This window comes from Drosophila sechellia, chromosome 3L (assembly GCF_004382195.2).
Source record: "Drosophila sechellia strain sech25 chromosome 3L, ASM438219v1, whole genome shotgun sequence".
Classification (NCBI taxonomy): domain Eukaryota; kingdom Metazoa; phylum Arthropoda; class Insecta; order Diptera; family Drosophilidae; genus Drosophila; species Drosophila sechellia.
The window spans coordinates 11,986,780-12,001,888 of NC_045951.1; the positions used below are offsets into that span (position 1 = coordinate 11,986,780).

The 15,109-nt window shown below is 43.8% G+C and overlaps 1 protein-coding gene across 1 annotated transcript; it reads right to left on the reverse strand.

Moving 5' to 3' along the window:
- Positions 1-1,337: 1,337 nt before the first annotated feature.
- On the reverse strand, positions 1,338-6,443 carry LOC6605424 (LIM homeobox transcription factor 1-beta). Its single transcript, XM_002030221.2, has 6 exons — positions 6,171-6,443; positions 2,684-3,392; positions 2,293-2,507; positions 2,049-2,236; positions 1,714-1,984; positions 1,338-1,655 (listed from the first exon to the last, which is right to left on the reverse strand). The coding sequence occupies exons 1-6, from the start codon at positions 6,205-6,207 to the stop codon at positions 1,450-1,452; spliced, it is 1,626 nt and encodes a 541-aa protein (XP_002030257.2). The 5' UTR covers positions 6,208-6,443; the 3' UTR covers positions 1,338-1,449.
- Between the last annotated feature and the right edge of the window lie 8,666 nt (positions 6,444-15,109).

Consider the following 15,109-nt stretch of genomic DNA (forward strand, 5'->3'; position numbering starts at 1 on the left):
AGAAAGGACTTCCAGGACATCGCTTCGTCATTCTTGAGGGCAGTTTTTTCCGAATGGGCAATGCACTTGTTTGGCCTTGTCCGCTTTTGATTAATGATGCGGACACTGGATCTCTTTTTTACGGCCGCAGTTAATGCGTGTATCTGCAAACGACTTACATGGATAGCCAGCAAAGGACATGGGGTGCGTGCAGATTCCTCGACGATGATGATGGTGGTAGTGGTGATAGTGGTGGTGGTGGTGGTGGTGGCAGTACCAAAACTCAACGGTGGTTGAGTCCGGGCTCTTTGTTTGCCCACTTTTCCAGCGACCCCTACCACAAACATCCCCTTCGAGGACCGTAAGGATATCCTTGGCCGTATCGGTGTCGCGATTGGGGTTTAATCTGGTTAGCGGCCCTGACGACGATGACGACATCCGGGGTGGAGGCACAAAAACCGGATACCCGGCGAGACGGTGACGTTTAAGCACAATTGCTGTGGCTAATGTGACACATATTGTGACAAATTGCACGAACTTGTACGGAACTTGGCGGAGTGACGGGGTCCTTGTTCCATCCGCGGCGGGGTTGGATTCATCCGGAGTTGTGTAAACACGTGTTGCAGTTCCTCGTAAATCAATTAGCCACCGATGGTCCCCAAGTGTTTGTCATTCGAGTTCTTAAATTCTGAATCGGCCTAATCTCGAAAGGTTAACAATTACCCGAAAGCTTGGTATTCAGTATTTGATTGGCTCGATTTAAAAAACAAATCAACTTGAATTTCATAATTATTAATAGTTAGGCTTTTTTCAAGGATTTTATATAAATATTTTAATAGGATAATGAGTTGAATTTTCTCGTCTGCTTCCAAAAACCATATTATACTTAATATAATAGAATATTGTTTTTTTTGAAAGGATTTTAAGGATTGCCCCCCCATTTTGTCTTCGATTTGGGACTTGGAACATTCCGATGCAGTTCCTCCACTCATGCAAAACGAAAAGCCAGAATGCTAGTTAAAAGTGCGGTCCTTGGGCGGCATTCGCAACGCATTCATGTCGACGCTGTCAAACGGCTCGTCATCGTGGGGAGGATACGGTTCCGGATCCCTTCGTTTCCGAGCCTTTGAACTACGCATTACGAATCGGCATTTTACGCCCATTCCGAGCCGAAAGGACGAATTCAGCGGGGTTGCAACTGCTGTGGCAAATGCTTTGTGCCTGTCAACCGAGCGGAACTAATTTCGAGGCTGCACCTGCAGAGCCACCAAAATAGGATGCACCACCACCAACCCGGCCGGTGGGTGGATTGCGCAAGTGGTGCAGCTTTCAAAGGGGGTGGAAGGGAAGTAAATCTACTTAGCCGGAGTCGGGGTGTTTAAGTTCGATTGCTAGCACATTAACATTCTTTTATTTTACAAGGTCTAATTTTGATTTGGGCTTAAAATTCGATGGCCTCCGCCGGGCGGACTAGTGATCCATGGAGTCCTTGACGCCGCATTCGCCATAGGATTGCAGCTCCTCCGGCCGGAAGTAGGAGCTTTGCATACTATATAGTCGGTCGATCGGATTGATCATGGGCGTCTGGGCAAACGGGCCCATTAGTTGCTGAAAGGTGGCGTAGCTCAAACCCAGAATGGTGTTCAGTATGGGCTCGCTGTTCTTGTTGCAGTTCTCTGTAAATTGTATTGTATAATCCTTGATACGTAAATATCCTTAGAGGCAACAACCCACCTTTATTGGTCTCCATGCAGTTGAAGGGCACTTGCTCCTGTTCGTCCTTAATGGTGCATCGCATCCGGGTCAGTCCATCGGAGGTCGTCGAGTACGGCGATTCCAGCTGTGATTCGCTGTCGCTGTGCGCCTCGTCCTTGATTTTGGTGGCCAGACTGCTGTCCAGCGACTCCTGCGAGTCCTGCGAGTCACTGGCTCCCTTGCTGGGCGGCTCCTGCTTGGCCTTCTTCTGAATCTTTTTGACCTTGGCTCGCTGGTTCTGAAACCAAACCTACAAAATAAGAGTATATTAGTATAATGTAATAATTGATGTCCATTTAAGCCTCCTTACGCACCTGCACAATTCTCAGGCTTAATCCAGTATCCTTGGCCAGATTCTCTCTCACTTTTCGACAGGGTTTCGGTGAGACTTCGAAGGAGGCTTTAAAAGCCCGTCTTTGCTGCGTGTTTAGAATGGTTCTCGGTCGCTTGGGTCCTCTTCGTCCGTCCAATTTGGGCGGGAAAAGCTCATCGCCATAGAAATCTACATAGTTATATGATTATCATTGTGAACCGATTTCGAATAGAGCCTTTACCCACCGTATCCCTGTAGCATCTCCACCTCCTTCTCGTAGTCGAAGCGGCAGAAGAGCTGTCCCTGCTTGACCACGTACTGCTCCCCCTTCTTCAGCAGAGCTCCGCACACCACACAGGCGAAGCACTTCAGATGGAAGACGTTCTCGTGGCATCGCATCACCAGCTCATCGGCGGCGATTTTAAGGCCACAACCAAGGCAATGATTGCGGATGTAGAGTCTGCGGTGGAGCAAGAATATAAATATTTACTAAATAGATTTAAGATAACTCATATTACACAAATATTAAGAATGGTACCATTTATTAAACACTACCATTTTAAAGTAACTGCAACGCACACGGAGTATACTGTTTTAAGGTCCCCCCCATGGCAGAGTTCAGTAATCAGGACTCACCTCTCGTAGTCGACGCGGCAGTAGAGCTTGCCCTCCCTCGCGTAGCAGGAGTGGACCAGGTGCAGCGAGCAGGCGGTGCACTTGAGGCAGCCCTCGTGGAAGGAGTTCTCCACCACGCGCATGATGTAGCGATCGCAAATGGGCTGGCAGCAGTGGGCGCACTGGCTGAGCTGCGGTGGTGCCATGGCCAGGCCCAGTTCCATGCCCATGCCGGAATTGGAGGCCATTCCCAGAGGCGCTTGCGGTGTGTTGGATGCCGATGGAGGTGCTGCCGGCGTGGCAAAGCCGTCCATTCCATTGAGGCTGCACTCGCCCAAAGTGATGCGGTTGCAGTGTGCATGGTTGGGTGGTCCTGGACCATGTCCTGTTCCTGTACCCATTCCGGTTCCTGTGCCCGTACCCATGCCCATCGGTTGCTTGTTTATGGCCATGTTGCTGCTGTTGGTGCTGCTGCTGTTGCTGCTGCTGCTGTTGTGGTTACTGCAACTTCCGTTGACATTTCTGCTGACTGACGCCATTTTGTCATTGTGGGCTACTCCGGCTTTGGCACTCGCACTCCTTCCGGCTGCCACCAGCACCGATGTTGCTGCTGTCGTTGGTGTTGTTAACATGCGTTCATTTCCGTTCAACAGCAGTTGATTGAGGCCCCCGGTTTGCGGCAGTTGGCCAGCACCCAGTTGCTGCTGTTGACATTTTATGTCCATCGGAACTATTTTGGTTTTGCGGTCGTGTCGTTGGTCCAGATCAGCCCACCACCGCCCCAAAGGAACATGCAAATGAGAAACATTTCAGTTATTTTTATTTTCAATGTGGCCGAGAGCCCCCCTCAATTTACAACTATGGTCCGGGCATCAGGCATAAAAAGGGTTCCCGTTTTTGCGGGCAGGACCAGTCCATCTGCCTCGCACTGTGACCATAACCGTTTCGAGTTGTAGTAAATTTGTGGTTTTGCAATTATTGAAATGACTTTTCCAGCAAAGAAAAGAGAGTGAGTGAGTGTGCGACTGCACTCGAAATTCCCCGAAATGCCATGCGAAATGTGGCATGTAAAAAATACGACCAACGTGGCGTATGCGTAACCGATGCGTGTGTGCGATTGTTTGGCTTGGTGGCAAAAAATTACTGTACTTTTGCGGTGCTGACTGGTTGGCTTTTTGTGCCTTGTTGTCTCAATTTATGGCAAATTGCTGAAATTTCAACGTAATTTGTTTCGAGCTTCCAGCTTTTGTGCTCCTCTCTGTGTGTGTGTGTGTGTGAGTGTGTATGACGTTCATTTTGTTTGGTTTTTCCTTGTTTTCACTGGTGTGCGTTTCACATGCGTGTGTGTTTGTCATTCCGCATTTGAGTGATTTAAATGTGAGCGTAATTTCATTAAATGTTTGCAAAAATAATATCTGGTATGCCAATTTATGCCAGAAATATGCCCAGAATGTTAAAGTATTCCAGCCATCGTTTACATTAACAATTTTGCTACACCTCTTGCACTGATTGACGTGAATTGCTTTAGAACAGCTTGCACTCAGTTTGTTCTGCCACATGGCAAATAAATGCGAAAATAGTCGATTGCAGCTCTCAGTACATTTAATTGGACTGCATTTAATTGCCATTTGGAAATGGAAAAACTATGCAGAAAAAATAGCTGGGAAAATGGAAAGCAAATAGCAAAAATTGTTGTGACTTTAGTACTCTAGATGAAATTCAATACAGTTTTTGCTTGATTTATACAAAAACTTTACAATATCGAACTTTACTGTTTTGAGAATCAGTATGATTTTGCTCTATCAAAAAACATTTAGAAATTGAATTGTAAACTTAGATTAGTAGTACTAACATTTTTTAAGGCATACATTTCTTTTTATATATATTTAATAAGTGAATCAAAATTCATTTATGTGTAACAAAATAGTGCTGACATATGTATTATGCTCGTGGGTTATTTTGGCATAATAAACTTTTCAATATGCTACTTATTCATAGCAACTGAAGTCTCCAGCAGTGTTTAGCCCATTTTCCAAAGGTCCTGATCTCCCCACCCCGATACCCATTAACTTGTGACACTTGGAACTGCGGGGAGCTATTTCCTAAGATGTGCAGCGGAATAATCCGCTCAAAAACCACACCTGTTACACTTTTAGTGCTCTGTCATTGCCATTTGACATTCGAAAATATTCCAACATGTTTGCCGGACATGTCGGAGAATAGAGCTCGAGGATTTTGGGACGACAAGTGTAAAGCCGACATTGATAGCACTTCCACTTGCCCACGCTCTAATTAGATTCTAATGTGCAGTGGAAATCGAGGGGCGGGTTGGAAATGCCACCCCTTGCAGTGCTCATAACTATGTAGATTATAAACGAATTTCAATGAATCCGGGGGCTAACCGAGGGCATTTAGCTGGCGGATTTCCACCCTTACGGAAAATATGCTCGGGCTTAGCAAATAAGCATGCGGATGAGGCTGCTGGAGGAGATCAGGATTTCGGTTTCGTCGGCTGGCGGCTGGCTGCTGGCGGCATATGTTGGCAGTCGACGACAGCGAGTGGGTGAGCGGAAACCCTTGGAAATGCTTGCCAGGATGTCGGCTGCGCTGCCAGGATGCTGTGTGCTGCCTCCGCATCCGCTGTCAGTTGCCAGCAGTCCGCTCGGCAGCAACTGACAGCGCTTTATTTAATCGGATTTGAGCAGACAATAGAGTTATGGTGCCATTGCCGTTTTGTTGTGCCAGCAATCGCAGCGCAAATGCTTTGTTTTGGCCTAATCTCTGACAGAAGTCAAAATTTGCTTTGCTCTGGAAAATATGTTGTAATTTTCATTGGCTTTCAGCCAGTCGGATTCGAGTGGGCGTTTGTGCAGTCGGTCATATGCATACTTGCCACGCTGGGTGTTAAATATCTATCTTTGAAGGCAGATTGTAGCAAAAGTGTGGAGTTGCAATGTTTAAACTTGGGATTTGTGTTGTGTGAAGTAGAATTTAGTAGGAAAATGGAAATTTCACAAATAATTCATCTTTTGTTTCTTATAATTTCATAAAAGAAATGTGCAAAACTTATGTATGCTGCTATTAAGTTAGTATATTTAAACTGAATACTTTTCATATGATGAGTGCTGATATCCTTGACTGTTTTGAATAAAAATCACTATATGGTAAAAATAAAATCCACTTTAAACCTTTTAAAAATGTGCAATTGTGATATAAATGTGATATAACATGATGGCTTATACTTATTTGACTTATGTAAAGGTATTTGATTTCAGCTAATCACTTTCTGCAAATATTTAAGATATAATTAATCTAGAGAAAAAGTGAATAAAATATCTTCACTCTTCTACTTCAATATATTTATATGCCATAAAATAAAGGGCACTTTTTAACATAATTAACAAACTGATAGAAAAATGCCGACGGGATTGGGAATGTTGGGCTTGTAAAGCCGTCGGTTTTTGGAATAGAATCAAACTTCATATTCATTGGGCTTGACCATACTTACACATTCCGATCTGCATGGGATGATGTTCGTCGATCATTTTGAAATCGTTCAGTTCGGAATAGAAAAACTATATAATCACGTTCACAGACATTTATGCAATTTTCTCAAGGCTTTTCACGCGTTTTTCCTACGTATCTTTGCACATTTTGTGAGCACAGCTATCAGGATGCCTAAGGACACGTTTGGGGACTCGAAATGCAGTTGGTAACTGTTGTTTTGGGGCGGCCAGTATCGGACTTCTGACCTGGCCCTGTTACGAAACGCGATGCTTGAATGATTACGGACCTCTGATGTTAATGAAATTTGTTAAAAATCATTTGCTCTTCTTTGGCCAAATGCACAAGCATCTGCTGCCGAGATAGGAAATTCTCTCCAACCCGAAGGAGAAGTGCCCACTGTGCGTCTGTGTATGTGTTTGTGTGCTTGTGCGCCATTTTATGGCACATCCTGTGCTCCCATATCCTTTTTGGCTCCATCCCCCTTGCAGGCCATTGAGAGCCAGCCATTTGCCTTTCCCCAGCTTCCGTGAGATTCGCCAGCTTTTGGCGCATGCGTTGATCGGAACCCCCATATCATACCATCTCATCTCATCTCATGCGTTTTAATGCCGATTTCGAATCCTGGTGGCGCTTCTCAGTTGTTTTGGCTTTTTGTGTGTTGCTGGTTTTTTTTGTTGTTGTTTGATTTTTCATTTTGCACTTTTGACTTTTGTCTTTGTCTTTGCTCGTGGGCACTTTTATTTGTTTTGTTGTACGTACGTATTTTGTATTGACAAAAGGATGTTTGGCTCGGCGATTTCTTGCTTGCTTTGTCGCCTCAGCAACAACATCCCCCCCCCCCAAAAAAAAAAAAAAACAGGACTCTCCCTCAGTGGCTGGAATTTTGTTGTCCTTCTTTTCTTATTTTTATTTTCACCGTGTGAGTGTGTGTGTGTGTTTGTGAGCTGGCTAGGATTTTATTCCCTTTTCCCGCAGTGGCTTGTACATTTTAAATTTATTGATTTTCGAACGCTATAAAAAGGACTAAGCTTAAAGACCAGTCCCGTTGCTTTAATTAAGGTTTTGCGGCCCAGTGTCCAGGAGAATTTTTGGCGAAAGAGCTAGCTGTTAATGAGGGTGGCCGTTGGCCCTTTAAACTTGGCCAAAATGAATTTTCTGGTCTATTAAGCCGGGGCGCCAAAAACTTTAATGTCTAAGCACTTTGCCGGCTGACTGCATGTCTAGCTTCCAGTTCAGAGTTCCCAGTACCCAGTTGGCGAGATGAGGACTTGTCTGGCCGAAACTCCTGGCTCTTGGCCTCTTTTCCGACGAAAATTCCCAGAAAAGTTTCGTAAACGCGAACGTGTTACTCACAATTAGTGTGCGGGCGAACCATTTAACTGCCAACCAGCCAGCCAGGCACCTTTCGCTTTCCCCGCCCACTTTCCCAGTCCACTTTTCCCAACTCCGACGATGATAATAATTATGTGCGGTAATCTTTGCGATTCATAATCAGTACAAGGAGCACGGGGATGTGCAGGGAATTTAAAGGACAATGGAGCTACATTAAACGCTTGATCCTGGGGGAGTTTGGCGATGGGTACTTCTTTTGTTGTTTCTCTTTTATATCAGATGGGAAGCATGTAATTTCTCAATAAAGGAGTGAAAATAAATGTTGGCATTTGTATAAGTAAGTACCAAAAATAATTGTTACCTAATACAAGATTTCTAAATACATTTTTTAAGCTCATTTAAATTACTATTGCCTTTTAAAATATAATACTAGTTGTAACTTGAAAAACTTAATTGTTTGAGCAACAAAAGTTGATATATTTCTAGTTGGTAACTTAAGTGTAATCTAAGTGTATTATGTCTTATTAATAATATTTATTAAATAATATTCTAGGGAATCTATACTTGTTGCTGATGATGAGGAGAGATTGCTGTAGGCTTGTTGTGATGTTCTGATCTTATATTTTGATATACATTTCTCTCCACCCCTTTCAGTTTCATCTCGCAAGGGCTTCCAAACTTTTGGCACTTTGTCTACGCGTAGCCTAGACATGGAAACTCAAGGGCGGCGGTTTTGAAGGCACCACCGCCTCCATCCCTGCATCCATCCATCCATTCATTCCTCCATCCATCCGAAAATCCCGATGTCATCGCCTGTGAGGGGCCTTGAGATCGCATACCACTCGACACTTGCAGTTGGGCCCTGCTAATGACAAAGATTAATTTGGGTCACTGTGTTTCCGAAGGCATTCCGATATTGGGGCCATTTGCGAGGGATCCGTATGAATTGGCTGAACAATGGGGGTCAGAGGGCACAAACTACACATATGTGTATGTATATATGTATGTATGAATATTATACGCGTGCCTTTTGCATGAGTGAGTGTGCAGCCAAAGTGCATGAGTGTGTGTGTGTGTAGGGAATTTGGCGGCGTGCAGCGGAAACTGAAATTGTTCGGGGTTAATTAAACACGACATTTGTGGCATTGCGTGCATTTGCCGGCGGAGAGGGGCGATCCCGACCCGCAAGTGTGAACTGCGAAATGGGGGTCAGGCGCTAATCAATGCGCCATAATAGACAAATGACCCAACGGCCTGGCTTTGAGTTCATTATGTTCGAATTGCCGCCGTGCCGATGCGTTTATGAAGTCCCAATTGCAATGGCACTCGCTATTTTGGTGACCAGATAGCGTCATCAGTTCATCAATTATGGGCAGCAGTTCCATAATTAGCATGCGAAAGGGGTGCACTTTTCTTTCAGTGATTATCTATTTTTATATACTAAGAAAAAACTAAGAAAAAGGATTAAAACAGGACAATCTCATAAATAGAATACTCAAATAATATTCAGATAAGTCTTAATCATTACTTAGTCATTACTTACATTTCAATAATTTCCTTCAAATTGAAATTAATAAATACATTTAAATATATAACCATATTAAAACTACGCAAAACTAAACATTTACTTAGTACTCGGCAAACACGACATTACAGATATTAAACTTCATGGATGCAGAAATTATATTTATTCTGATAAAATAAATAGCGATTTAATTCAGGAAATGAAAGTATAATTTATTTGACCATTTGACAGCAAAAAGCTTACACACAATTGACATGAACAAATTGTGCATATTTTCCGGTAAACTGTGCGCCACTAATGGCGTGATAAATTTCTGCGCCTCGACTTTTCCGCTTTTCCCCGGCTGCATTTGTATGCAGGAAGAGCCTGGCCATAAATGTCCTCACATGGTGAAGGCACCACCCGCAGCTTCGGATCTGACCTGTTGAGCCAATCGGACCGACAGGCCAAAAGGAACAACAACAAAAAAATAAGTGCAAAAATATGTATTTATTTATATGGCCCAAGGAGGCGGCTCGGCAAACGCAGAATGAATAAAATATTTGGCATTACAAATTGTTGCGATTTTTTGTTTGCCCATTTGGGACCGAAAGGGATGCGGATGCGGATTGCGGATGCTGTAAGCTCAGTGGGTGGTGGATGTGGGTGTGGCCATGTGGCAACAGAGTAACGCTGAATTATGCGTTGACCAGGACACAGAAAGCGAGGAGCCAGGACCAAGGACTCTGCGCCGCTGGCGACACTGTTTCCATTACTGTGTGGCTGGCGACAGGCCTAAAAAATAAATAACACAATTTACCTTAGGCATAATAAAAGTTCATGGCTGGCTGGGAAAGAAATGGGGAAAGTTGCCAGGGTTGCTGTCCTCAGCATACAGTGCGAAAATTAATCTATATTTTACTTATTTTATATATTAAATATCTTAAAAAAATCCAAAAGTTAAACATTCACTTACAAATTAGAAATAAGTAGTGGATATTAATGAGTGGTAAATAAAGAGCTATAAATTTATTTTAAAATGAATTAGACACTATGAACTGTATATCATACAACTTTTTCAACTTGATAGTCTGATTATAACTGCATTATTTTTCTCCGTGCACCAAAATTACCGAATGGCAAATAGCAACCCAGCCAGACATAGTCAATATTTGATGGCCATTTTCGGCTGCGTTTCCAATAACCATTACGAATGGCAGATAGCCGGGATTGGCAAGCATTTGCTTGCAGCGCCGCACAGCGGGTTAAAACAAATAGTTTGCGGCACTACAAATACAACACTTCCTTTGAGGCGCCGGAGATCTCATATCATATCGGCAACATGGACTCGCAACGAAGTCGCAATGATGTCCTGCTGGCTCGCAGCAGGCGGCTTATACGGATCTTGGATGGCATCCATTTCACAATACTTTAAAGCCTGTCGCCCCATTCCCATGTTGCCACGGACATGGACACCCTCCCTGAGTGTCGCCCACTCCGATTAAGCCCCATCTTTGTGTGGCAGCTCCGCACCCAGCAACCATCCTCGCAGAAATTCCAAATCCGCTCTTAAAGGATTTGTGCATCATGGTTTTGTGCGCTGCGCTCATCATCGTCAGGATGGCATCACAATCACCATCACCATCACCATCAGCTCCTTGGGCATCCTTGCCATCCCATGCCGGAATCAGAATCTGGATCTGACTTCAGAATGAGGCGTCAGCATTGTGCTCCTTTTATGTGGCTCACTCTTTTCAGATTACACGGCATTTGGCTACGACTATGGCTATGAGTATGACGGACATTCAAATCTTTTTTGAGCTCAAAACTGTTTGCTGATTGCGCCGTTTCCATTGTGCTGCACAAGAAGTGATTCTGGGGGATATGGACACTTAAAGGCGATTTATGTCCTGGTTGTAGATTGTGCTAAATCTGCATTTAGATGCCAGGGTTTTTACGTTTTTTAAGTTTCTTTAACTTTATGAAATTCTAGAGTAGAGCATCAACAAGAAATAGCTAAGAGATGTATATTTTGGAATAAGAATAGAACGATTCAAAGTTGGCTTAGTACTATAACTATTAATATTCTTACATAAATTGCTTTTGCTTAACTTAACTTAACTTAATTGGAGTAGAGTATTCATACCATCATATGTAGATAACTCTTTTAATAAGAAACTACCTAATAAGTGTAATTAACTTAGCCAGGCTAAGAAACTGGCACAGCTTATTATTCATCATATTAGTTAAAGATTTGATTTGGTATTTGGTAGAGATTTTACCTAGAAAATACTTATAACTCTTCTTGAGTTGCGGACTAGATAATCTTAAGTTGCAGCTAATAAATAAGACCACGAGTTCAACTTAGAACTCACTTGATGCGAGAGCAAACTTTAAAAGGCGAACCGGACTTCTAGCTACTGTTTGCAAATGGATCAAGGATATTTACCAGAGGCACGGGCTAGATATTCCTGAGAAATGTAAACAGCGCCAAATGCAAACAGTTCCAATCAAATAGCACACACACACACACAGGCACACACATACACACAAGCGAGTTGGGAAAAGCAATGCACATCCACATTTAGCTGGCAACATGCGAGCGAACATTTCTGCAAACAAGCTGGCAAAACGGCAAAATGGCAAAATGGCAGGATGGCAGGATGGCTGGATGGCAGGGCGCAAAATGAGCAAACGACTAACCTAAGGACAACAAAATAAACATTTTGAACTCGACTGAAGGCCCCAAGGACACTTGGAGCAAAAAAGCAAGACCCCACCCACCCGCTGGACGGACAGCCGGCTTCATGATGGGGCGGCTAGTGTATGTATAGCCCGCTTTTGGGGGCCAAAACGAATCCCCCAAAGGCTAAGCGCAAATATTACAAGCATTATATGAATGTCTATGCTTATGCAAGTGCCAGTGTATGCCTCTGTGTGTGTGTGTGTGTGTGTCCATGTATTTAGACGCCAGCAACATGCTGAGCCAACTGGAAGGGCAACCGGAATGGGCCGGCAACGGGAGATGGAGAAACATTCCCCCGCACCTCGGGCAACACAGCAAATCCGGCCAGGCACAAAATCCGAGTCAGCACTTTCAGAGCAGCACAGTGCACCACACAGACCGACCTCGGCCATAGATCCAGCTCCATCCATTCCGGCCCTGCTCCTCCGCTCCATTCGCATCTCCATCTTCGAGGCTCAGCAAGTCATCAGCACACATTAAGCTGGCAAGATTATGTGGCCCACGGCAGTGGCAGCCGCACCCATTCCATGCACTCGAAAAAAATAGTAGTTGAATTAAGATAAACAGATAAATGTTTGATTTTCAAAAAGAGATTCCTGAATTATAGTTACCATTTTCTATGTGGTATAATAATAAAAAGTGACAATAATTTCAGTTTTAAATTTATAAATAATATAATACAAGATTTTTAAGAACAGGGTTTACTATATATGTTTCTTTATTATAATCGATTTTTCTTAAATATTTATTAAGTAGTTGTTGTTAAAGATCTTTTAAATGAAAAAAAAATGTTTCTATATTTCTGTATATATTTTATTTATTTCCATTCATGTATTTTCTTGCTTAGTTTTTAGTATGATATTCCACAATTAACATGGTAATAAGGCAGTGATTTCTCTCAGTGTTCGCCTCCAGCGGCAGTGCCAGCAGGCAGCGGAAGTGATGTGATGTGATGCATGGTGTGCGGTCCGCCGGGAGCTTGGGACCGGAGTTACGCTTTGGTTGGGCTGGGTTTTGGTTTAGGGGGTTCACAGTCCTGGCATCGCGCGCAGCGGAGTTCGGAGTTCGGGGATCCGTCTGCTGGGCCAGCGCCGCCATGAGGTTGCTGGGATGCCGGGCTGTCGCTGCGGTATTAGACGACAATAGCTCGCCTTTTTGCGCTCGCAGCCCGTGACGTTTGACGCCATGTTTGATGGATGAAAAAGCCATTGATGTTACCAGCTGGGGCGCAAAGGTTGCCACCGGAGTGTGTGTGTGTGCCAGTGGGTGGGGATGGGTTTGGTTCGTTGGATGTGTGGGTGGGTGGTTGGTTGGTTGGATGGGTGTACAACTGGTTAGACGCTCCAACGGTTCGCTGGGCGTCTGTATGCAAAGATGGCGCATGAAGTAACCGCCTCCTGTGGCGTAACTAAATCCTTTGGATTTGGCCAAGCCGGCAACAGTTTCGAGCTGCCGAGCTGCGTGTGTTTAATGCGCATTTTATGAGTGAGCAAAGCTTCGTTTTGGAGCATGAAAATGAGCAGGAGCGGGAGCAGGAGTTCGGAAAATGCCCGAGAAAAATATTGTGAAGGGGTGGGGGTAGTGACTGCGGACAGGAGCTTTAAAGTGCAAATGGGCGTGTTAAAGTTCGTGGCGTTTGCACCTGGGGGTCGTTTCTCTGCTGCTAACTGCATGCTGTTGCCAAAACGGTTGACATTTGGCCAAATGCCCCCGCAGCTTCTGGATTCAGCAGCCGGGAGTCCGGATCCCAGGTTACCCACCTGGCATTAGCATAATTTTGCATAGCTAGCTGGCACTTTTGGCTTTGTGGCGCATATTTCACACAAGTGCTGCATATTTTTGGGGACCACTTAAAACGCAAAATGAAGTCGCTGCTTTGGGTTTCCCAAGGACCCCCTCTTCATGCAAATCCGACGTGAGAAATGCGTGTATTAATAAATGTGCAGAAAGTCGACCATTTCGTCAAGCAATCACAAAAAGAAAAACTCATTAGTAGGGCTAGCACAGTAATAAAAAAGGCTGTGTCCTTAAAATCTACTCAAAAATTATAATAACAAAATTTAAGAAATATTTTGTAAAGTATATACTAAACGTTTTGTTTTACTGATAATATTCTGTACTGATATAAATGGAATACTCTAGTATTTAAGCCTTTTTTGGATTTTTCTAACACTTGGGTGTGTGTGAAACTGAATGAACTTTCAACTGCATTTTTTCTTCAAGTGCATTCATTTGCCTTGGCTTGTCCTTTTTTTTGGGGCTTTTGATTCTTTTATTGGCCGCCGCTTAGCGCGGCAATTTACATTTCAAATTAGCAAGTTCATTGCTAAGAATTGTGGAATTACTTTTCATTTTCATTACACTCTCGCCGGTGGCTAAAACTTTTTGTGTCAACTGCGGCGATTCAAGTTACGGCTAACACTTAGCTGCGCTTTTCCTATGCTAATAAATTAATATAAATTCAAATTTGTTTGCCAACTGCTGCCTGCTACGACTGCAAAGTGTTTTGTTTGTCAGAGAAGCAAAAAAAAAAAAAATGTGGAACGGAATAAGATGGAATCCCACGCAAATGGCCAGTTCAATTTGCCAGTGGACAACATTTTTACTAAATGGCTGCCAGAAAGTTTCATAAAAACCGCCAATGAAACAAGGCGCTGCTCCATCTCCATCGCTTGAATATTCAATGCCCGACTTCCGCCCTTCGACTTGGAGTAGCACTTGGGGTCGCCAAGAGCGCTTCCTCCCATCGAGTGACTCGAGCAGCTTAAGAAATCTTCCCTCGAGAGTTGTAAATACGGAAAAAAGAGTGGGAAAATGGGGAACCCCCCCATGCGATATCGAAAATCAAACTCGCAAACGTTGGAAAAAATGTGAGCGCATTGCTAGAAAATGCTTGGAATGCGATGCGAAAACCCAGGCTCACGGATCCAAAACAACCCTTGCTAACTGAGCGGAATAAAAAGGGATATAGGGAAAATGGATGGGGAGGGAAATACAAGGTCGGGAAAACCAGGGGGTTGTTCCAGCCAAGAGCATTAGCCACGCGCATTTACCCGGCAATCATTTAACAATTTACAAATCGATGTTTAAAGACAACTTAAACGCTCCCCCGAGGAATTCGCATCCCTTTTTTTTTGGAAAAAGTTTCCTTTAATGTCCTGACTGATTTCGAGCTGTGCGTTCGTCGAATGGCCTCCTTGGTGTCATAACAACAATAACTGCATTTTTAGCACCTCATTAAAAAAGAGTTCATATCGCAGCATTTTGACTGAGTCGCCGGGCATTTGGGCCATTCCGTCGTCGGATTTCCTTTTAACTGGCCAGCCGTTAACTTTAATGTGGAGCAGCCAGCGGCGAA

Excerpts from the sequence above, each read along its gene's own strand:
- LOC6605424 (XM_002030221.2), bottom strand. The coding sequence starts at position 6,207 with ATGATCGACGAACATCATCCCATGCAGATCGGAATGT. Across the intron at positions 3,393-6,170 it reads TCCCATGCAGATCGGAATGT|TTCCGATGGACATAAAATGT; the intron begins GTAAGTATGGTC and ends AAACCAAAATAG. Across the intron at positions 2,508-2,683 it reads TGCCGCGTCGACTACGAGAG|ACTCTACATCCGCAATCATT; the intron begins GTGAGTCCTGAT and ends GCTCCACCGCAG.